The following is a 23022-nucleotide window of genomic DNA, read 5'->3' as shown; positions in this document are numbered from 1 at the left end:
CTCAAAAAGAAAAAAAATTACCATGCTCTAGAAACTTAAAGGTTCACCAAAATACAATCTTATAATCCAATCACATAATCTTCACATATGAAGAAAGCATACCTAACGAGCAAATTGGCAGGGCTTAGTAACTCCTACTTTTAAAGGGTATACATCTTATTTCTATAAACTATATTCTCTTGTACTCTGCTCCTACACTGTTTCCCAAAGTGCTTTTCTAACCAGTTAAATGTTATCAAAGTAATTTATCTACAAATTTTGTAGTTTCACCCCAGATCATGCCCTATTCAATTTCATAGTAAAGCAGTTTTCTAATGTTTTAGTATTTTAGTATTTTACGCTGGAGAAGATTTCAGAGGGATAATGAGCAAAGGGCATACAAAGAATTTGTTATAAGGCACTTTATTAAAATAAAAGTGCTTACATCCCTTTAATGCGTTTATCAATTTCCTGAATAACATAAGGAATATTTAACAAATACTGTACACCAATCCTGTCCCTTGTAATAGTAGGAAAACAGTATTATTTCAGTAGGTTTGTCTGATCCTCCCACCTTCCTTTTACATTTTTGCTTACCATGGTACTGCCTACAGCATAGTTAACTGGTCTAAAAAAGGAAGGGTGGGGGAATATCTAGCCAGTGTTTTCTGATACCAACTGTAAAATGCTCCAGAAACCAAAAAACAAATTCAAACAAGAATTCCAGGTAACTTAAATTAACACCAGTTTTGAGAAAACCATTTTTATTATCACCACCACCCAGCTTATTTGTGCTGGATAATGTACCAAATGGCCAGATCTTCTAAAGAACATCTACATAACATTTCTTTCATGTTTCAAGAGATGAAAATAACTGTACAAGGTTAAGTACAAAAGTACACAAGACAGTGGACACGAAAAAATTCATGTATGAGATTTTATCCCACCTGCAGCTGGTTAGATATTTGAAAAGTAGAATTTATGAACTAAAAAATATTGTCCTTCTATAGTCCTGTCAAGTTTAATGGAAGTGGGTTTAACCTGATTACAACACTAACACCAGTATCACTGATCTGATATTTACAAAAAAATCGTATTTTTCAATAAATTAAAGTCAATGCAACACCCATGCAAGCTAGAATGCTAGCTGTTTGGTGAACAAGGACTTGACATCAGAACAAGAAGTCTATAATCCCAAACTTTACATGGTGTGATCTTTTGTTCAAACTGTATCCATTCCTCGCATTGATGATGTGAAACCCAAACCCATTCCTCTTTGTGTGTGGGTTTGTGATCTTGCCATTTCATACTGAGCATCTAGATTTCTAAATACTTCTTCCTGTTGTTTCAAAGTCTTATAACTGTCTTCATCGACTGAGCTACATCCAGCTTCATCTTCACTCTAAATATCAAACAAAAAATACAATACCATTAAATCCTATTTTCAAGATACAAATTTGACCCAAATTACCTCCCATTCATTCATTAAACATCTCCAGAGGGCAAGGCAGTCTTTTCTAGGTCTGGAATACAGTAGGATGTAACAAAAAGTAACGTCAGATTAGAGCAGTGGCTCTCAACCTGTGGGTAGCGACCCCCCCCCTTAACTATTATTTCTTTTTTATAAACATCAGTATTTTCAACTTCCCCCCCCCCCTCAGTTTTTTTTGGCAGGGGCTGTGTTTGAACCTGCCACCTCCGGTATACGAGGTCAGCGTCCTACTCCTTGAGCCACAGGCACCGCCCCTGACCCCTTTTTAACAATGAAAATACATTGTAGCATTAGGAAGGTTGAACGAACCACTGGTCTAGAGGGATGGCAAAACCCACATAATATGTAGAACATGACTGGAGTTGGGGGGGAACAGAGCACCCCAGGAATGGTACTGCTTACTATTTTACAATAGATAGTGGGGAAGAACTCTAAAGATGGCATCTGAGCAAGGGCTAATAGCAAATGCAAAGTTCCTCTGGCATGTTCCAGAAATAGCCAGCTTAGTGGAGTTTAGTTTAAGCCAAATATTTCCTCAACAAAAAGCCAACTGCCTAAGTAAAAACCAAAGCCTGTGTTTTATTTATGGACCTTTCCAGGTTGTCATATTTAAATTTAATCCTGTATCTGTATAAAGTCTGATAAAAACCGAATCTTCTACAATCAAAAAAAAGTCCCCACAAAACTAAAGAAAGCAGTATTTTTTTCCTGCAAATTCATCAATTCCTTTTTAAAATTCCATTTTTATATACTAAAAGAAGCTTATGATTTCACAAGTTTACCTAAGATAGCAAACAAATGTCTACTAAAATGTTTGAGTTAAGAACTAATGTTATCTTAATAATAGAAGTTAATATATAGAATATTAATACGAAGTGTGTAACTCACCTTAATACCCATTAATTTCCTAAACTTCACGTTTTGGTCCTTGTTTCCAAAATTCAATTTTTCCCATATTTCAGCAGATTGGGATTTGTCCTGTTAAGAAACATTAAACTTTTAGAGTATGTAAAATCTAAATACTTTTTATAAAGAATATTAAATCTCTCCATATATAATCTAACAAACTATAACATTTATTTATAATTAAGATAAAGTAAAGAAATGTAAGCAAGTACCTCATCATCTATCTTTTTTTTTTTTGTAGAGTCTCACTTTATGGCCCTTGGTAGAGTGCCATGGCATCACACAGCTCACAGCAACCTCCAACTCCTGGGCTTAAGCGATTCTCTTGCCTCAGCCTCCCGAGTAGCTGGGACTACAGGCACCCTCCACAACGCCTGGCTATTTTTTGGTTGCAGTTCAGCCGGGGCCGGGTTTGAACCCGCCACCCTCGGTATATGGGGCCGGCGCCTTACCGACTGAGCCACAGGTGCCGCCCTCTTATCATCTATCTTTATGACAAAACCTAAGTCAAAGAGCCTCTGTTCCTTTTATAAATGCATGGTAAGGTTGGTTTTCTTTGAAAGCTGAACTCAAGAAGTATACATTTTATTTTAGTATTAAGTAATTGCAGGCTCTCAGAATCAAGATAAGACCAATCTAATCTTTTCCAATTCGAATGTTTTTCTAAGCAATTACCGAGGAATAAATGATAAAAGATGGGAACAAGAGAACTTACCCCTTCTTTCTTGCCTTGCCAAAGCATTTTTCGTTTTTTCTCTTGCTCAGCAAATTTCATTGGATTCACAGCTGCTGGGTTATAATAGCTAGGTACAGCTATTCCGGTCTCTGCCAAAGCTTTAGCTTGCAGGGCTGCCATTTGAGCAGCCATAGCTATCTGAGGTGTTACTTGTGTTCCTGATGCCAACAGGGCAGCAACATTCAGAACAGAACCTCCAGTAGCAGCAGCTGCTAAAGAGAATATAAGTATAAATTTCAAGACAAACAAACTCCTAATTTACATCAGTACATTATTTATACATAAGTTAATGTGCATAAAGACCAAATTATTTTCACTAAAGACATGGAAATGATTTACATTAAGCTTATAGGCGTTCAGTCATAATCACACAGATGGTAGCTTCGCCCCCATTGGCTCCTTAGCCAAGCACATACACCAAATGTGTGAACCTGCGTACATTAAACTTACAAATAACATTTTGGCAAACATAGTGCTCATCAGTGGACATACTTCTGTAAATATCCCTGATATATGAAGATGTTTCTAAGGATAAAGAGAATTTTGAATAGAGTAAGAAGATAGTAAGAAAGTATGATTTCAGTGGGAAGAAACTATAGCACTTGTAGTTTTCATAGACGTTTCACTGACACACACAAGAAACATTACATATAACAGGTACTTCGGCTAGGTCCTATAAAGGGTTAGGTACCAGGATTTGTATTTCCAATGTGATTGAGTCGGTCTTCCAAAAACAGACTTTTCTAATTACGTATTTTTTGTTAGTCCACATGCCTCCATCAAAGTTTTGCTATAATTACGTATATAAAACAAAGTGGCGGCCTGTAAAAATTTGGAGCATTAAAAAAAAAAAAAAAAAATCCATTACTAAGAATGTCAGAAATAAAAAAAACTTTCCAGATTAAATTTCATATGGAATCAACAGTAAGCTCTCCTAACCTTCAACCATCCACAGGCAATGTTTTTGTGTTGTTTAAAAAACTTGACTTATTGGGCAGCGCCTATGACTGAGTAGGGCGCCAGCCCCATATACCGAGGGTGGCGGGTTCAAACCCGACCCCGGCCAAACTGCAACAATAACAACAACAAATAGCCGGGTCTTGTGACGGGCGCCTGTAGTCCCAGCTACTCAGGAGGCTGAGGCAAGAGAATCACCTAAGCCCAGGAGCTGGAGGTTGCTGTGAGCTGTTACGCCATGGCACTTTACCCAGGGCAATAAAGTGACACTCTATCTCTACATACACACAAAAAAACCAAACCAAACAACAACAAAAACTTATTTCAAGAGTAAGAAATAGATAACAGTACACATTTGAGATCAGTTCACTTCAATAACCTGTATCCCCCAAATCGTAACTAAGATACTTGCAGAAATGACTAACATGATACAGGTATGAAAACAGTCACTATTCACTGTTTAAAAAAATTATCTGCAGGGACCAAGTCAGAAATATATAAGGAAATATATGAAGTAAGAAAACAGTAAAAGTAAAAAAAATTTTCAGTGTAGTAGGTAGGGATCATGGGTGTTTTTCTTTTCGTTAGTTTTCAAAATTTCTACAAAGAACAAGGCATAGTTCCGTAATAAAAAAAAAACTACCTGCAGCAATTTCTTGTTGTTTTTGTTTTTCAACCATTTCCTTCTCTCGTTGTTCTTGTAATTTCTTCGCTCTTTCCAATCTGAAAGGATAATTAAAGTACCTTTAAAATAACATAAAACTACTATGCATATTTACACCTCTCTGTATGTAAATATGTAAAGTGACATTTTACACAGAATTTTAAATTAATGTTTAACACCCCTTCCTCAATTGGCATTTGTATGCACAGAAAAATCATTCTTAAGATGGGTTACAGTAAAAGACAGTTTAATAGTGGCTTTAAACATTTTTGAATTGAGTAGTCAAAAACTGGAACCGGAATGGTTTTTATATGCAGTTCCCACAAAAATGGATGAAAAATTAAAAATTATTCAAATCTTTACCAGTGCTGGCAAGAATTAAAAATAAAACCTTGCAATTAAGTATTATAAACTAAGTATATTTCAAGGCATATTAATTAGTAAATCTAAATTTATAGAAGTACCTAAATCAGTGGTTCTCAACTTTATTAAAGGCCCGCAGCATTAGGAAAGGTTGAGAACCACTGATCTAAATGGTTGTTGGGGGAAGAATGAGCCAGAACCCCAATCACAACATCCAGATAATGTCTGTTATGTGTAAGCAGACTTTATTACAGGCTCCAAGTTAGGAAAAATTAAAAAGCCAAAAATGAAAGGGCAAACAAATTCTGTCATTCTCTGTAACCCAATAAAACAGAAGGAAACACCCTCTTTATTAGGAAACCACTTCTAGTAGCTGAAGAAATTTATCATTAGCAAAAGAATTAATTGGGAATATGATACAACTTCATTCCCAAATTAAAAATGAATTCTGGTTATACTAAATTTACTAATGAAAATGCATTATCAATGCATTGTCAGATCTGCTTTTCCTATGTAGCAAGTAGTAAGTAATAATATCTTCATAATGAGTTCTTTTTTTTTTTTGTGATTTTTGGCCAGGGCTGGGTTTGAACCCACCACCTCCGGCATATGGGACCGGCGCCCTACTCCTTGAGCCACAGGCGCTGCCCCATAATGAGTTCTTGAAAGAGAGATTCCTCTTCATAAAAAATATTACTTGATCTGCCAATTCTAAGTGAAATGCTACCATTCCCATGTGGCATAAAGGGATAAGGATTCCAGACAAGGTGGTTTGTGTTTTGGGGCCACATGGGTAAAAATGTAGTGGAAGTAAATTGCGAATTGCTGAAATTTACATACTGGGAATTTAACCACCTATGATCTTACTCCCTCTTATTGAGCACATATGCAAGAAAGATATAGTATAAACTTGATTTTTTGTCCTTGAGAATAAAAGTTTCTCATTACAAGTAAAAATAAAATGTAGGTCAGACATCTGAAAACTATTTCCAAAGCAGTTTCAAACCAGCCACAGAAAAATCAGTATTCTAAAATTAGAGGACTTCATGTAAACTTTTCGCCTGAAAGTTCCCCAAGCAGTATGTTTATATCAATAAAAGTTTCCAATGCTAGTAACACCTTTACCTTATAAAATCCAAAATCTAAAACAGAAGTATAGTATACAAGTAAATAAGAGTAAACTTTAGGGCTTTATAAACATCTGTTGGGTTTTATTTCCTAATTCTGTTGATTTTAGTTCCAGAAAGAAAATACCAGTGAAAGCAATTGGATTCATTAAAATGGCCACTGCAGGTTTGAAATTAACACCATTCACTACGGTGAACGGGATGAAGAAGGGGTGAGCTCACACCTTTGCTGCTGCTGTTCAGCTGGAGTTTCTGCCAGGCTGGGTTCACAGGGCAGCAGCACATCGGGTTACATTGTGATAACTGTATTTTTATAATAAAAAAAAAATACAAACTCAATTTCGTAAAGAAAAAAAGTTAAAATCCCAAGAGCCTATTTTTCAGAACATGGGAAAACCTGCAAACAAGTGCTTAGATTTTACTTCTAGCCTCTCTGTATAAGGCCATTCTTTGAATAGTCTGCAGATTTCAACCAGACAGCGCTGCTGTGTGGTTCCACAATTATTTGTCTTTGAAACAGTAGAAGAGTTACCAGAAATCAGAGTTTACAAGATCAAGTAAGTTGGTTTATAATGTATATCTTATTTGGTACCTTCAAAATAAGAAAACTATTGACAGAATTCTTATTGTTTCAGGTGTTATTTTCTTGATGGAGAAAATAAAAAGGCAAAGCCATATTAGAGGCAAAATTAATAGTTCTTTTTCTTTTTTTTTTTTTTTTTTTTTTGGCCGGGGCTGGGCTTGAACCCGCCACCTCTGGCATATGGGACCGGCGCCCTACCTGCTGAGCCACAGGCACCGCCCAATAGTTCTTGAACCAGATTTAAGACTAAAAATATTATTCGGAGTCTAATTCTTAAGAAAAAGGAATCATTTAATTTTAAAGGGGAAAAAAAGGTATTGTTGGAGAAATCGCCATCTTTCTAGTTGTATAAACATTCAAGAGGAGAATTAACAAAGTACTTACATAGTTCTTGATCACAGAAGGTGCCACGTATTTATAATGAAAGTATTTCAAGTATCCGTGGCTAAAGAAATTCATTCTATCCAAACAATGAGCATCTACTTGAAGTTGAGAAGGGAAAAATGAGTAAGAAGTTTACATACCTCCTAGCTAAAGCTTCCTGTGCATCCATTGCTGTGTTTCGGCCTCTGAATGGAGGTGGGCTAGGAGTCCGGCTTAAACTTCTGCTAAATCTTCTTGGTTTTTCAATTCTCTTCTTTCTATCTCTGCAGTAAATCACAATTTACATGTCATTACTTCAGAATCTCCATAGTTGACCCTCTCTCTACATCAACAACCTCTTTAGCTGACTTAATTTTCATAGACTGGACATATACCACATGTATGTTACCAGCGGCAGGCCTGGTTCTTTATGTCGACCACTTTTTTTTTTTTTTTGTTAGAGACACAGTCTCACTTTATGGCCCTCGGTAGAGTGCCATGGCATCACACAGCTCACAGCAACCTCCAACTCCTGGGCTTAAGCTATTCTCTTGCCTCAGCCTCCCGAGTAGCTGGGACTACAGGTGGCCGCCGCAACACCCGGCTATTTTTTTGTTGTAGTTTGGCCGGGGCCGGGTTTGAACCCGCCACCCTCGGTATATGGGGCCGGTGCCTTACTGACTGAGCCACAGGTGCCGCCCTATGTTGACCACTTTTTGTTAGATCCTTGGGTGGTTAACTTACACAGGTTCTACTGTATGTTCACATGATTCAACAAAAATATATATGATACAAAAACATGTATTTTGAATCCTTTCCTTTTTACCTTTTCTTTACACCTTATATAGTTATTATTACAAGTTTCCTGTACATGGCCATTTTTTCCCCCCAGAGATAAGACCTAAATGATTGGGTTTTTATTAGACAGAAAGGAATACAGAAGAAGTAAAAAGCACTAGAGCTTCTGGAAGGGGGAAAGAAGGCTATGGCCAGTTTTTTAAAAAGTTGATTTAACCAGGGCCAGGCACAGTGGTTCATGTCTATAACCCCAGCACTCTGGGAGGCCAGGGCAGGTGGCTCGCCTGAGCTCAGGAGTTCAAGACCAGCCTGACCAAGAGTGAGATCCTGTCTCTAAAAATAGCCAGGTGTTGTAGTGGGTGCCTGCAGTCCCAGTTACTTGGGAGGCTGAGGCAAGAGGATTGCTTGAGCCCAAGAGTTTGAAGTTGCTGTGAGCTATGACGCCACAGAGCTGTACCAAGTGCAATAAAGTGAGACTCTGTCCCAAAATAAAAGTCGACTTTAACAACTTGTTAAAGATAGACACACTGAAAATAAGATTAGCTTTGTATATCAGTCATTTTATACTCCTGTAGGTCAGTATGTCCACAATAGGGATTGACAAATCAAATGTTCCTATTTTAATCTATAATAAATAAATTTGTAGACACTTCCAAAACCACAAAGTTAATACTGAAATTACTACTAAAAGATTAATGGCCAGGCAGGGGCTCACGCCTGTAATCCTAATACTTTGGAAGGCCCGGGCAGAAGGATTGCTGAGGAATTCAAGCTCTAATATTTTCCTAGTAAAAAGAACAAAGATTTTGGGGGATAAAAATAGAAAAATCAACTTGGGGGCGGCGCCTGTGGCTCAGTCGGTAAGGCGCCAGCCCCATATGCCGAGGGTGGCGGGTTCAAACCCAGCCCCGACCAAACTGCAACAAAAAAATAGCTGGGTGTTGTGGCGGGCGCCTGTAGTCCCAGCTGCTCGGAAGACTGAGGCAAGAGAATCGCTTGAGCCCAAGAGTTGGGAGGTTGCTGTGAGCCGTGTGACCCCACGGCACTCTACCTGAGGGCAGTACAGTGAGACTCTGTCTCTACAAAAAAAAAAAAAAAAGAAAGAAAAATCAACTTGGCATTGTGGCATGTGCCTATAGTCTTAATTTCTCCAAAGACTGAATCAGGAGGATGACTTGAGCCCAGGAATGTGAGGGTGCAGTGAGCTATGATATACCACTGCAATCCAGCCTGGGCAACAGAGCAAAACCCTATCTAAAAAAGAAAAGGGGGAGCGGCACCTGTGGCTCAAGGAGTAGGGCGCCGGTCCCATATGCTGGAGGTGGCGGGTTCAAACCCAGCCCCGGCCCAAAACCACAAAAAAAAAAAAAAAATAAATAAAAAATAAAAAAATAAAACATAAAAGGGGGTGGGGAGCATGATGGCTCGCTCCTATAATCCTAGCACTCTGGGAAGCCAACACAGTGGATTGCTTGAGCTCTGGAGACCAGTCCAAGCAAGAGCGAGACAATGTCTCTACTAAAAATAGAAAAAGTAACAGAGTGTTGCAGTGGGCACCTGTAGTCCCATCTACATACATCTACTTATTAGGCTGAGGCAGGGAGCATTGCTTAAACTTAGGAATTTGAGATTGCTATGAGATAAGCAGTTGCCATATAACTCTAGCCTGTTCAATAGACTCTCTTTAAAAAAAAAAAAAAAAAAGGTGGGGCAGCGCCTGTGGCTCAGAGGCAGGGTACTGGCCCCATATGCCAGAGGTGGCAGGTTCAAACCCAGCCCTGGCCAAAAACCGCAAAAAAACAAACAACAAAAAGGGAAACCCCCCACAAAACTCAAACCAGCCCAAAACAGTCTGATCAAATTAAAGGTTCTCAGTTACCAGCCCAAAACAGTCCGATCAAATTAAAGGTCATCAGTTATCTAACTAAGAAATGTCACAGTGACCAAAATTGCCAAAAAAAACGATTAAAAATTAACCATGGCCTTTTTACCCTTAGCTTTAATAAATGTCATAATTAGGTTCAAATTAAACTTCTATAAACTAAAAGCACTGACTAAAACTAATTTGTTAAAGATCAAACAAGTGATAAACCACAAAAACAAAGTCTTCAAAATAAATGTAGGTGGCGTCTATAGCTCAGGGGGTAGGCCACTGGCCATACAAACGAGGCTGGTGGGTTCAAACCCGGCCCAGGCCAGCTAAAACAACAACAACAACAATAAAAATAGCCAGGCACCTATAGTCCCATAGTGCCAGCTACTTGGGAAGCTGAGGCTAGAGAATCATTTAAACCCCAGAGTTTGAGTTTGCTGTGAGCTGACATGCCATAGCACTCTACCAAGGGGGACAGCTTGAGACTCTGTCTCAAAAATAAACAAATAAATGAATAAATAAATAGCTAGGCGTTGAGGCAGGTGCCTGTAGTCCCAGCTACTCAGGAGGCTGAGGCAAGAGAATCGCCTATGCCTAGGAGTTGGAGGTTGCTGTGAGCTGTGATGCCACAGCACTCTACTGGCCATAGTGAGATTCTGTCTCTACAAAATAAAAAAAATTTTAAAAATCAAATAAATAAAATAAATGTAGATCAATTTTTAACTGTATTTCAATCTTTTTTACAGACTAACTTAAGTAGCAATAAATTAACAAAAAAGTACTATTGGGCGGCGCCTGTGGCTCAAGGAGTAGGGCGCTGGTCCCATATGCCGGAGGTGGCGGGTTCAAACCCAGCCCCGGCCAAAAACCACAAACAAAACAAAACAAAAAAGTACTATTAAGTTCATACACATAGAAGTGTGTGTGTATCTACCCTATTAGCTGTCTCATATAAATGAGCAGAAAATGAAAACATTTTCTCAAGAATGTTTGTAGTAAGAACTTTCCTCCTGGGAATGTGCACTTTGAATTTAGAGATTATCTATTTGCTCTGTCTAGCACTTAAAATGAGTTTGGAATTCTTGGGCAATTTACTTAATCTAAGCCTGATGGACTTAACTCACAACATGGTTCTTCTGAGGATTATGTAAGTAAACACACCCAAAGACTGTTACAGCATATAGCACATGATAGTCATACAATATATGCTAGTTCAATTACTGTAATCCTAAAAATTAATACAATAAATTGAGCATTCAAAACAACTAAATTTTAATACAATTATTCATACTTATAACTTCTCAGATTAATCACACAAAAATATGTGAGAATGTTATACAAGTGTTTAAGGTTTTGTTCTTGATTGGTTAGGTAATGATTAAAATAAAATAATTTTATCATAATCCATGCTGATAAAAGATGGACACTGAGGGGCCTATTTTATTCAGAATGATGGTCACCTACCGACTTCTGCTCCTTGTCCTACTCCTGCTTCTAGTCCTATGCCTGTGTCTTGATCTTGAGCGGGAGCGAGATCTGATCCTCCGTTTTCTTTCCCTGCTTCTGGATCGTGATTTCTTCCTCTCTCTGCTTCTAGATCGTGACTTCTTCCGCTCCCTACTCCTGGATCGAGATTTCTTCCGCTCCCTGCTTCTACTACGATGGCGTCTGAAATGAAAGCACACAAATTTATAGTTACTCAGAGTTATGTCATTTCAATTACACATATTATGAATTAGTTATTTATAGTAATGCAATCAAGATTGACAGTAAACTATTCTGTATTATTTACAGATAGGATTATTGAGGTTTTCAAAGCAGTTACAAACTAAACATGGACCTTCATACTTATTTCCTGATCCCTCCTAGGGAATACAGTAAAGCTGTAACAAGCCAAAAACCTTCAATGCTGAAATTTAATCCCAAATAAGACTGTGTTTAAAGTCTACTCACTGCCCTAAGAAAGTACTTACAATTTATTTACTACTGAAAAAATTTGACTCTTGACACCACACATGAATTCCCCACAGAATTCTCCAAGCAAGATGGTAAACACTGGTCTCTTAGAACAAACAAACAAAAAAACCCATAGAGGGCGGCGCCTGTGGCTCAAGGAGTAGGGCGCCAGTCCCATATGCTGGAGGTGGCGGGTTCAAACCCAGCCCCGGCCAAAAAAAAAAAACAAACCCATTGAGCCATGACTCAAGTTTCTAAAAAACCTTTTTTAAAAATCTATACCACAGCAATCAGTGTAACCTGGCTTATTGTACCCTTAATGAATTCCCAACAAAAAAAAAAAAAAAATCTATACCACAGGGCGGTGCCTGTGGCTCAGTCGGTAGGGCGCCGGCCCCATATACCGCGGGTGGCGGGTTCAAGGCCGGCCCCGGCTGAACTGCAAACCAAAAAATGGCTGGGCGTTGTGGCGGGCGCCTATAGTCCCAGCTACTTGGGAGGCTGAGGCAGGAGAATCGCTTGAGCCCAGGAGTTGGAGGTTGCTGTAAGCTGTGTGATGCCATGGAGCTCTACCGCGGGTGATAAAGTGAGACTCTGTCTCTCCAAAAAAAAAAAAATCTATACCAAAAACAAAAGAAAAAAGAAACCCAGGGGCTGAGCCTGTGGCTCAAAGGAGTAGGGCACCAGCCCCATATGACAGAGGTGGCGGGTTCAAACCCAGCCCTGGCCAAAAACTGCAAAAGAAAAAAGAAACCCGGGGCAGTGCCTGTGGCTCAAGGAGTAGGGCGTTGGTCCCATACGCCGGAGGTGGTGGGTTCAAACTCAGCCCTGGCCAAAAACCACACCAAAAAAGAAAAGAAAAGAAAAAGGAAACCCGAGCGGTGCCTGTGGCTCAAGGAGTACGGTGCCAGCCCCATATACTGGGGGTGGAAGGTTCAAGCCCGGCCCCGGCCAAATTGCAACAAAAATAGTAGGGCCAACTGGTGGGCGCCTGTGGTCCCAGCTACTCGTGAGGCTGAGGCAAGAGGATCGGCTAAGGCTAAGAGCTGGAGGTTGCTGTGAGCTGAGATGTCATGACACTCTACCAAGGGAGACAAAGTGAGACTCTGTCCCTAAAAAATAATTAATTTATATATATATATAAAAAAAAACTAAAAACAAAAACAAAACAAAAAAACTACAGAAATAATTTAACAATTTTTCAGTGCAGGACAGATTAATTCATGAGGTTAAAGGTCAGGCTCAGTGGCTCATGCCTGTAATCCTAACACTTAGGGGGCCAAGGTAGCTGGACTGCCTGAGTTTGAGACCAGCTTGAACAACAGTGACACCCTGTCTCTAAAAATAGCCAGGCATGGGCGGCGCCTGTGGCTCAAGGAGTAGGGCACTGGTCCCCTATGCCAGAGGTGGTGGGTTCAAACCCAGCCCTGGCCAAAAAAAAAAAAAAAAAACCCACACACACAAAAGCCAGGCATTGTGGTGGAAGGCTGTAGTCCCAAGCTACTTAGGAGGCTGACGCAAAAGAATTGCCATTGGAGCCCAAGAGTTTGAGGTTGCTGTCTCAAAAATAAATAAATAAATAAAAAATAAATAAAAACAAAAATCTAGCCACTAATTAAGATGGTAGCTATCCCTTATCCACTAGCCTTAGAAACCATTTTTATTTATTTATTTATTTATTGGTAGAGACAGAGTCTCACTGTACCGCCCTTGGTAGAGTGCCGTGGTGTCACACGGCTCACAGCAATCTCTAACTCTTGGGCTTACGCATTTCTCTTGCTTCAGCCTCCCAAGCAGCTAGGACTACAGGCGCCTGCCACACTGCCCGGCTATTTTTTGGTTGCAGTTTGGCCGGGGCTGGTTTTGAACCCGCCACCCTGGGCATATGGGGCCGGCGCTCTACTCACTGAGCCACAGGCGAAACCATTTTTGAATTTATCAGTAAGTTTATCACAAAAGGCTTCAGCTTGTGGTAGGTAAAGGTACAAGTCAGGAAAAAATATCAGTTTCTCAATTAAAGCTTTTATAATTGCTGGTGGGTCAGTCAGAAGATTTATGTAACTAAAAAGCTTGTCAGAAGGTACTAAATTATAATACCAAAACTACTTACCTTTCTCGAGACCTAGATCTTGAGTGACTTCTGCCTCTTGATGATTTTCTTTCTTTGCGTTTGTGTCTGTCCTCACCATTTTCAGATGAATTCAGTCGCTCTCTTCCTTTATCAGATGAATGTTCTTTGTCATTATATTCCTCAGACTTGTGTTTCTTAGAGGATTTATCTTTGGATTCATGTCTTCTTGCCTGTTTTAAGAAGAAGTTGGTTCTTTCAGGAAAATAGTGCAACAAAGAGAGTTAGTATGGGTATCAGCAGACAAAAATGTTGTGATGCAACATTAGTAACCTTAGGAGTGTGTGGCAAATAAACATGATCTAATTTCATATAACCCAAATGTTGCAGATGCAATTACTAGTTTTGTCCCTTATAAAACCCCAAATGCAGTCCCCACCCATAATTTCAATACCACAAAACAATGATTTTCAAAGTTAAACAGAAAAACCATTATATAAAGAAAAATCCCTTATGTTTAGCTAAAAGAACACAGATCATCATATACATAAACTTTTAAACCAAGAGTATATAGTATTAAGAAGTAAACAATATTGCCAGAGGGACTTTACTTAACAAATGCAATCAGTGTAACCTGGCTTATTGTACCCTCAATGAATCCCCAACAATTAAAAAAAAAAAAAAAAGTAAACAATAGATAACAAGGAGACAGAGAAATGCACCAGAAAATGCATTTCATATTAAGTAGCTTAGTGTTACTAAGCATTAATATTTTCTGCAATTTCAAATTACTTTACAAAAAGTTGCAATGTCTCTCTTATAGCTATACTGCCTGTCACATCCTCTCTAGAAGATATCGCTTGATTTTTCTCCCAGTGTCTAAACTGTGAAATAATCACTTTTCATCTTGCAATATCCCAACAGGCTTGGAGTTCTATAACATTTCATGTACCTAGGGCAGAAATGGGAACCACATATATTTTAATTTTTAAGAAATCAAACTATGCATAACATAATCCCTATGCCATCGTATCATACATACTTCCACCATACTCTGAAAAATTAAAACCAAGGCTTTCAACATAGGCATTCAGAAACTCAGCTAAAATTAACTGCACAATCAAATCTCCACATTAGCAAACACCAAAGTAGGAAGTGCTACATATTATGTTTCCCCACACTGTAACTTGTTAATCCATTTTGTAGCTAAGGCTTAAAATTCTAGACATCTCCAGAGTCACTAAATTTTAAATCTGGAAGGAAATTCAGATCCTCTCATTTAATCCCCTTATTTTACATATAACTTAACTGGGATCTAAAGTCTCAAAGCTACATAGTAGTTGAGCCAAAGCTAGACTTCATGTTCTTCTGATGCTCAGGCCACTCTTCTACCAAGATAGGACACTTATGTTTCCCCAAATAGGTGAAAGCATACCCGTATTTCTTTCCACTCAAGATTAACTTTTCTTAAAAATAAAAAACTTGGCCATTTTGGAACATGCATGATGATATAGCTGAAAATGATAATAGCATGATTTATTATTCTGCAGAAAAATAAGAGACCTGGAGATATAGCTAAAATTTTAGTTTCACTGCCAGTTCTCCATGAGTTTAGAAAAGAAAATTGGCTTGATTTTGCCATAAAGAGGAAGATTGGAAAATGTACAAGTGTTTTAACTTCAAAAGGTTTTAAAGTTTATTTCAAACCAGTTTCCAAACATAACATTACTATTAATTTATAAAAAACATTAAAACCCTTAACTGATTTAAGATATATTTAAGGGAAATAGGAGTTTGAATGACTAATAGTTACCTTATCATGAAGTAGGCTTATTATTTTGCTATCTGAGTCTGCAGCGTCTTCTGTTCAGTCTCTTCGCGCATTAGCACGCTGAGTATGATTTATTATAGAAATGTTATCATGTGAGCTAAACAAAATAGTCATTTTCACAAAAACTCTCCTAAATTAAAAATTTAACAGAGCTTCCATTAGGGAGAGAGGTGAAGTCCCTGCCCACATTAGTTTTAGGAGTCCCTCGCCCAGCCCCCAATAGACTATTCTCTTCCCTTTCTGGCAGCTACTTCTGTTCTTCCTTGCTGACTCATTTCCTGTCTTCTCAGGTGGGTGAACAAGTTAACTCCTCTGCAACACAGTTGTTGCCTATTTTTTCCCCTCAAGCTTTGCTGTCACCATTACCTTTTCAGTTGTCCCTCACTCACACCTTTATTTCAAAATTCATTACTATCATTAGGGAAACTGAACTAGTTAGCTAAAGAAAAGAAAACTCTTATTATTCTTCATAAAGAAAAAAGTAGCCCACAGATATCTAGGGTACTACTCTTAAAAATGATGGCTATTTAAAAATTCTGAGCAACTGTCAGGCATTAAGGAGAGTGGGGACCTCAGATTAATGGAAGCTCTGTGCGACAGACCTAAAAAAACCAATTATATTCTTCATATGAAATTCTTATTGTGAATATTTTCACAATATAATAAAATTAATAGTTTTTGAAGGTACTTTTCATATAAACAACTATCTTCTTGAAAAATGATGAATCCAAATCATGCTTATTTTATAACCCAATTAACCTTTTAAATTTCAAGTTTTGGTACTTACCTTGACAATGTCATATATTCATACAAACATTTCTACTTTACAAGTATTTTAAAGTACCTATTCACTACAAAGTGTTAATTACCTCTTTGCTTCTGCTCCGGCTCCTGTGTTTTCTTCCTTCATTATCTGTGAACAAATGCAAAAATCAAGTGTAAATAAGATACATCTCACCTTAAACACAAATCCCAATGCTGTATAATAAAACTGACTTTTTTTAAATGATGGGGTGGGACATTCTATTATATTAACATGGTATACAAGTGAAACAAATCAAGCTATGTTGCCCAGGCTTATTAAATAGCTACAATGACTCAAACATTTTTTCCTTCAACTGTAGTCACTGTGCTAGTCCAATTTTGGGGGTTACTGGGTGGGTGGGGGTAGCGGGGGGATTTTTGGTAGTTAAAAAATTCCAGCGTAAGGACATCTGTATTTCTTACAATTTAAAAATTCTTAAGAGGGTGGCGCCTGTGGCTCAGTGAGTAAGGCACGGGCCCCATATACCGGAGGTGGTGGATTCAAACCCGGCCCCAGCAAAAAATAAATAAATAAATAAAAATTCTTAAGAAAATTCCCAATATATTTTCACTGCCCATTTCTCAGCTTGGAAGAACATACATGAGTTCATACCTGACTTTCGTTTTCTTTCTCTTGACCTTGATCGTGATCTTGAATAATGATGTTTTGAGGCTCTAGGAGAAACAGATACATCTGACTGCTCTTTTTTCTTATCTCTATCTGGGGTTGTCTTTTCTGGGGCTAGTCCATCTCGTTCTGTATCACTAGCCTAAAAGTTTAAAGACAAATGATTAAAGTTCTCAATTACACTGAAAATGTTTCCAATTTCTTTTTTTTTTTTTTTTTTTTTGTAGAGACAGGGTCTCACTTTATGGCCCTCGGTAGAGTGTCGTGGCCTCACACAGCTCACAGCAACCTCCAACTCCTGGGCTTAAGTGATTCTCCTGCCTCAGCCCCCCCGAGCAGCCGGGACTACAGGCGCCCGCCACAACGCCCGGCCATTTTTTGGTTGCAGTTCGGCCGGGGCTGGGTTTGAACCCGCCACCCTCGGTATATGGGGCCGGCGCCCTACCGACTGAGCCACAGGCGCCGCCCCCTCCAATTTCTTAAAAAAGAAAGAAAGGGAGGGAAGATAGTCATCCTTGAGTTTTACCAGTTTAAAAAAAAAATGACTCGGGTGGCACCTGTGGCTCAGTCGGTAGGGTGCCGGTCCCATATACCGAGGGTGGAGGGTTCAAACCCGGCCCCGGCCAAACTGCAACCAAAAAATAGCCAGGTGTTGTGGCGGGCGCCTGTAGTCCCAGCTACTCGGGAGGCTGAGGCAAGAGAATCGCTTAAGCCCAGGAGTTGGAGGTTGCTGTGAGCTGTGAGAGGCCACAGCACTCTACCGAGGGCCATAAAGTGAGACTCTGTCTCTACAACAACAACAACAAAAAATGACTCAGAATGGCTGATTTCCAAGTAGCTTTGTACAATAATGGGCCTGTAAAACTATAATCTGTTATCCTGATACCAAAGGGATATACATAGTTTAGGGTGACATATCTTTAATTTTCAAAAATTTAAGGAAATAACCATATAAAAGGGGGAGGGATAAAAGCTCTAAGTTATTTCCCGGCGGTGCCTGTGGCTCAAAGGAGTAGGGCGCCGGCCCGATACGCAGGTGGGGGGTTTAAGCCCAGCCCCAGCCAAAAACTGCAAAACAAACAAACAAACAAACAAAACCACTCTAAGTTATTTCCAATAAACATTTAAGCAGAGAAAACATAATTCCTTTTACATTTGTTAACTCATTTAGCTGACTTTATCAATAATTTTATCTTCAACTGACATATTAATAAGGTAAATAGCAGAAATAATCCTATAGGTTATAAAAGAATAGACAGAAAATTACCGAGAACCTAATCTTAATTTCATTAACCCTTTTTAATGAAAACAGCCACTTGGCACAGGCTGTGCCAATATGATCCGCCTTTGTTCACATATGCTCTAGGCTATGGAAACACTGTTTCTGCTTTAAAGCATTTTATGATTATTACAATATAAATGTAACAATTTAAAATAATCATCCATACACCCTCTTCTCTAGAGACCTGATTTACCTAAGGATAAGTTCCTTCATTTAAGTATTATCTGTTTTCCAGTTCCCAGAAGGCAATTAGCTGCCTTACTCTTAAAACAGTGTCCAGTACAGAAATCAGTAAGTGTTTCTGGAAGAAATAAATTCTAGCTATTAGTTTACCACAAAACTGTTATTTCTGTGGCTCTGCTGAACTGTGAGGTCCAAATACAAATAACAAGACACCATGAAGAAATTCATTTAAATCTGAGACACAGAAAAAGGCTTCAAGGACAAACTCTAGTCGGAATGTTCCTTCCTTAGAGAATGAAAACAGTTTTAGCTACCTGCAGATGGTGGACAAGTAAGCTATGGTTAACATATAGCCAGAGATAGTAATATAGCCAGTAACCAGGGTAGGTGACTACTTAGGACAGGAGTTGGCAAACTATGGTCCTCAGTCTGTTTCCATACATCCCTTGAGCTAAAAGTGGTTTTAAAATTTTTAAAAGGGTTGTTAGGGCCAGGCACAGTGCCTCAACGCTTGCAATCTCAGCACTTTGGGAGACCAAGAGCTCAAGACCAGCGTGGGCAATAGTTAGATCTCACCTGCATAAAAGATAAGAAAAATTAGTGAGGCAGGGTAGTGCACACCTGTAGCCTGAGCTACTCTGAAGGTTGAGGCTGGAGCATCAAGTAACCCAGGAATTTGAAGGTGCAGTGAGCTGTGATTATGCAACTACACTCTAGTCTATGCAAGAGAGCGAGACCCTGTGTCAAAAAGAGTTGCTGAAAACAAGCAAACAATAAAAATTTACTCACAACATCTAAAGAAATACAGATTGGATAAATCTTCAGCAAGATGAATCACAGAATTAACTTCTCCTTTCTTTAGGAAGATTACTCCAGAAAATGAATACTAAGTAAAATATGAGAATACCAGATGGGAGAGACTGCATTATTTCAAGTGTTTATGAAGGTTCAAAAATAAGCCAAAACCAAAGATAGATTCCAGGAATAAAATGATAAAAAAGGTTTACAGTTGGGCGGCGCCTGTGGCTCAAAGGACTAGGGCGCTGGCCCCATATGTCAGAGGTGGTGAGTTCGAACCCAGCCCCGGCCAAAAACTGCAAAAAAAAAAAGGTTTATAGTTAGTTGGAATGAAAGATGTTAAGTTACGTGTTATGTCTCTAACGATGGTACAAAAAGAAAAATAAAACAAGCACCACCTACCAGGGAGGCTTTCATTCCAGCATGCCATATATGTCTTTCTCTAGTATGGGTCTGGAATTACAGTAATTTTTGTGCTGAAAGGCTTTGGTTCTTTAGAACAGAGTTCAATGTTCTCACTTTACAGCTGAGATTCAGCAATATTAGCTCACTAGCCTTAAAATGGTCCCACATCTCTACCTCTTTTTACTATGTCTATTAATAAATCATGCTGTGGCTCAGCACCCATCGCACAGTGGTGAGGGCACCAGCCACAAACACCGAAGGTGGCGGGTTCACACCTGGCCCAGGACAGCTAAACAATAATAGCAACTGCAACAAAAAATAGCTGGGCTTGTGGCAGGCGCCTGTAGTCCCAGCTACTTGGGAGGCTGAGGGAGGAGAATCGCTTAAGCCTAGGAGTTTGAGGTTGCTGTGAGCTGTGACATCACAGAACTCTGCTGAGGCGACATAGTGAGACTCTGTCTAAAAAAAAAAAAAAAAAAAAAAGAAAGAAAAAGATAAAAAACCATGTGTACCACACAATTAAGGATGATTTTGATTTTCACAATTAACATCGGACATTTTCTATTTTTTCTCATCATCATCCTTAGGGCTTTTCAGTCTCATCTATTTAATGAGTCTCTATTCAATCTCATCTACTTAAGTGTATAGCTTACACTCATTTTTCTTTTTTTTTTGTAAAAAGGGCAACCAAACTTTTTTCTTTTTTGAGACAGTCTCAAGCTGTCACCCTGTGTAGAGTGCCATCGTGTCATTGCTCACAGCAACCTCCAACTCTTGGCCTCAAGTAATCCTCTTGCCTCAGTTTTTCTATTTTTAGCAGAGACGGGGGTCTCGCTTTTTTTTTTGCTCAGGCTGGTCTCAAACCTGTGAGCTCCAGCTATCCTGCCTCAGCCTCCCAGAGTGCTAGGATTACAGCTGTGAACCACTCTGCTCGGCAACTTTTTTTCTTCTTTTCTTTTTTGAGACAATCTTACTCTGTAGTCCCACGGTCATCATACCTCACAGCAACCTCAAACCCTTGGGCTCAAGAGATCCTCCAGCCTCAGCCTCCAGAGAAGCTGGGACTACAGGTATGGGCTGCCATGGCCTATTAGTTTTTCTATTTTTTAGTAGAGACAGGGTCTTGAACTCCTGAACTCAAGTAATCCAACCATCTCCACCTCCCAGAATGCTAAAATTATAGGGGAGAGCCACTATGCTGGCCCCAAAACTTTAGCATTATCACTTCTCCTGTTGCATGACATGCTTTTGTTGAACACGGCATTCCTGAACTACTGGTACATCTCACTGACTTTTGCTGAGAACCAAGACAAGAACCTTTTCCAAAAAAAGCCAGTGATTAGCCCAGGTAGTGAAAGTTTTCGAGCAATGGTTTATTTAACTACATGCTTAATCCCCAAGAAGCCTGGCAACAGAAATACCACCCACACAGGCCAAACAGCCATTTTCATTTGTAAAATACAGAAAAACAAAACAGATGAATTTAGATAAGCGGTTACACAGCCCACACAGAACTTTATTTCGCTAAGAATTATTTTATAGTATCATAATGAAGGTATCCAAGAAAAAAAATCAGTTGATTACTCTCAGTAGGAATCTAGTGCAAAACTGCCTTCTACATGTTGTTGAAAACCACAATGACGTTGAAACACAGTAAACAAATCTTTCTCCAGTCCAAAGAAAGTAAGCAATATTTTTAACACTAGGATACTTGAAATGTTTGAACTGATTTCATTTAAAAAAATACTGGAACCCAAGAAAAATACTACTATTAAAAGCCCAAGGAACTGAACAAAGGGAAACAGTAATTAAATCAAGGGGTTCCACATACAGCCTACCTTGTCAAGACTGCTCTAAATCTAATCAATTAGATATAGGAGGTGCAGGGGAGAAGACAGAAAAACATCTAACGCTTCTAATTCCACATATTCCAATCGTTAGGAAGAGTAAACTTTAAATAAAGTTACATTTAATTGACTTAAACAATTTTCGAAAATGAGAAGATAAACTTTTCAGTCACCAAAAAGGAACACAAAATGCTTACATTTTCCTTTTGAACTTCAGTGAGGTAATCACACGATAATGTGATCCGTCAGAATTGGGCATCTTACACCCAAGACAGGATTATTGTTCATGATAGGTAATTTACGAACTGTACCTCTTATTTGGGTCAAAGAAGGGTTCTTAAAGGAACAAGGTCAGTGATGAACTTGATTACAACGCTTTCCAGACTTCAAATTTATTACATCAGACATCACTTCTTAGACATCATTTTGAACCGGTAGTTCCAAAGCCCTTAAGGTCGAATTCCTACTCTTCCAGAAATACGCTCCCAGCTCTTTACTGAGGAATTAAACTAAGGTTTTACACGGACGAACACGAACGAAAATTATGGAACTAGAAGCATCAAAGCGTATAAAGAAAAAAGCTACAAGATGGTTCTCTTCTCATATACCATCCCTTAGAAACACCGCCTTTCTGACCCCATACTTTTCAGAAACAACTCATCTTTCTTTCTTCCCCAGACCTTCTCCACCTCAAACATACATTCTCGAGCCACAAAAACTCAATATAAATCACTAGCCAGGATAAATAAACTAAAATGGAGGGAGTTTAGTGTACCGAAAAGAACACAAGGTTGCGGGAGAGATAAGGAAAGTTCTGGAAAAAAAAGACACTCCCTGCGGCTCCCTACCCCCATCGACACCGCCTTACTTCCCCCCCCTACAGCGGGCAGCCATGATGGCGGGCGCAAAAGAAGGCCGCGGCGCCATTTTGTCCACACACACACGGACAACAGTTTTGGGAGCCGTTCACCCACTCTGGAAACTAGCAGGAAAACATCCTGGCTTTAAACACAGATGTGGTACTTACCGCCATAGTTGAGAGTCCCGGCCGCTAGGGCGGCACCTCCACCAGCCGCTTCCAACAGTACCTGCCGGTCCGAAGCTTCACCACAGACTAAATCGCTCGCACGAGACCCGGATGGCACAAAGAGGGATGAGGCCCGGCGCGTCGCACAGCTTGCTGGGAGGAAAAAGGGCGGTGACAAGATTTCTATAACAACGCGTTTCGAGACAGTGATTGGTTGTGCTTTCAAAGGGGCGGTGTAAGGCCAGCGAAGGGGGCGGAGCCAAGAATACACCCTAGAATGCGCAGCCGGAGTTCGAAATGGGTGGAATTCAGGGTGGGGCGGCTTCCTCTTTCGACTCTAAACCAACGTTGG

At 39.4% G+C, this 23022-nt stretch overlaps 1 protein-coding gene across 4 annotated transcripts; it reads right to left on the bottom strand.

Annotated features, from left to right (window-relative positions):
• Window positions 1-726: 726 nt before the first annotated feature.
• Window positions 727-22835, bottom strand: RSRC2 (arginine and serine rich coiled-coil 2). 4 transcript variants are annotated; one of them, XM_053586835.1, is made up of 10 exons: window positions 22671-22835; window positions 17114-17270; window positions 16566-16609; window positions 13908-14098; window positions 11306-11509; window positions 7332-7454; window positions 4714-4793; window positions 3093-3325; window positions 2360-2449; window positions 727-1381 (listed from the first exon to the last, which is right to left on the bottom strand). In XM_053586835.1, exons 1-10 carry the CDS (start codon window positions 22674-22676, stop codon window positions 1202-1204), a joined length of 1308 nt encoding a protein of 435 aa, XP_053442810.1. In that variant the 5' UTR covers window positions 22677-22835; the 3' UTR covers window positions 727-1201. The 4 variants fall into 4 exon arrangements, with proteins under 4 accessions (XP_053442810.1, XP_053442812.1, XP_053442813.1 ...); XM_053586837.1 differs by having other exon boundaries at window positions 3093-3322; XM_053586838.1 differs by lacking the exon at window positions 22671-22835 and adding an exon at window positions 15679-15756 and having other exon boundaries at window positions 13908-14120; window positions 17114-17210.
• Window positions 22836-23022: the final 187 nt, after the last annotated feature.

This window comes from Nycticebus coucang, chromosome 4 (assembly GCF_027406575.1).
Source record: "Nycticebus coucang isolate mNycCou1 chromosome 4, mNycCou1.pri, whole genome shotgun sequence".
Taxonomy (NCBI): domain Eukaryota; kingdom Metazoa; phylum Chordata; class Mammalia; order Primates; family Lorisidae; genus Nycticebus; species Nycticebus coucang.
The sequence above is the reverse complement of the archived record's forward strand: the minus strand, read 5'-3'. Positions and strand labels throughout refer to the sequence as shown.

What these genes read in the sequence shown, in the direction of transcription:
- RSRC2 (XM_053586835.1), bottom strand. An exon ending in AGGACAAGGAGCAGAAGTCG is followed by an intron (nt 7,455 to 11,305) that starts GTAGGTGACCAT and finishes GATTTACTGCAG; the next exon opens with AGATAGAAAGAAGAGAATTG. An exon ending in ACAACAAGAAATTGCTGCAG is followed by an intron (nt 3,326 to 4,713) that starts GTAGTTTTTTTT and finishes TATTCTCTTTAG; the next exon opens with CAGCTGCTGCTACTGGAGGT.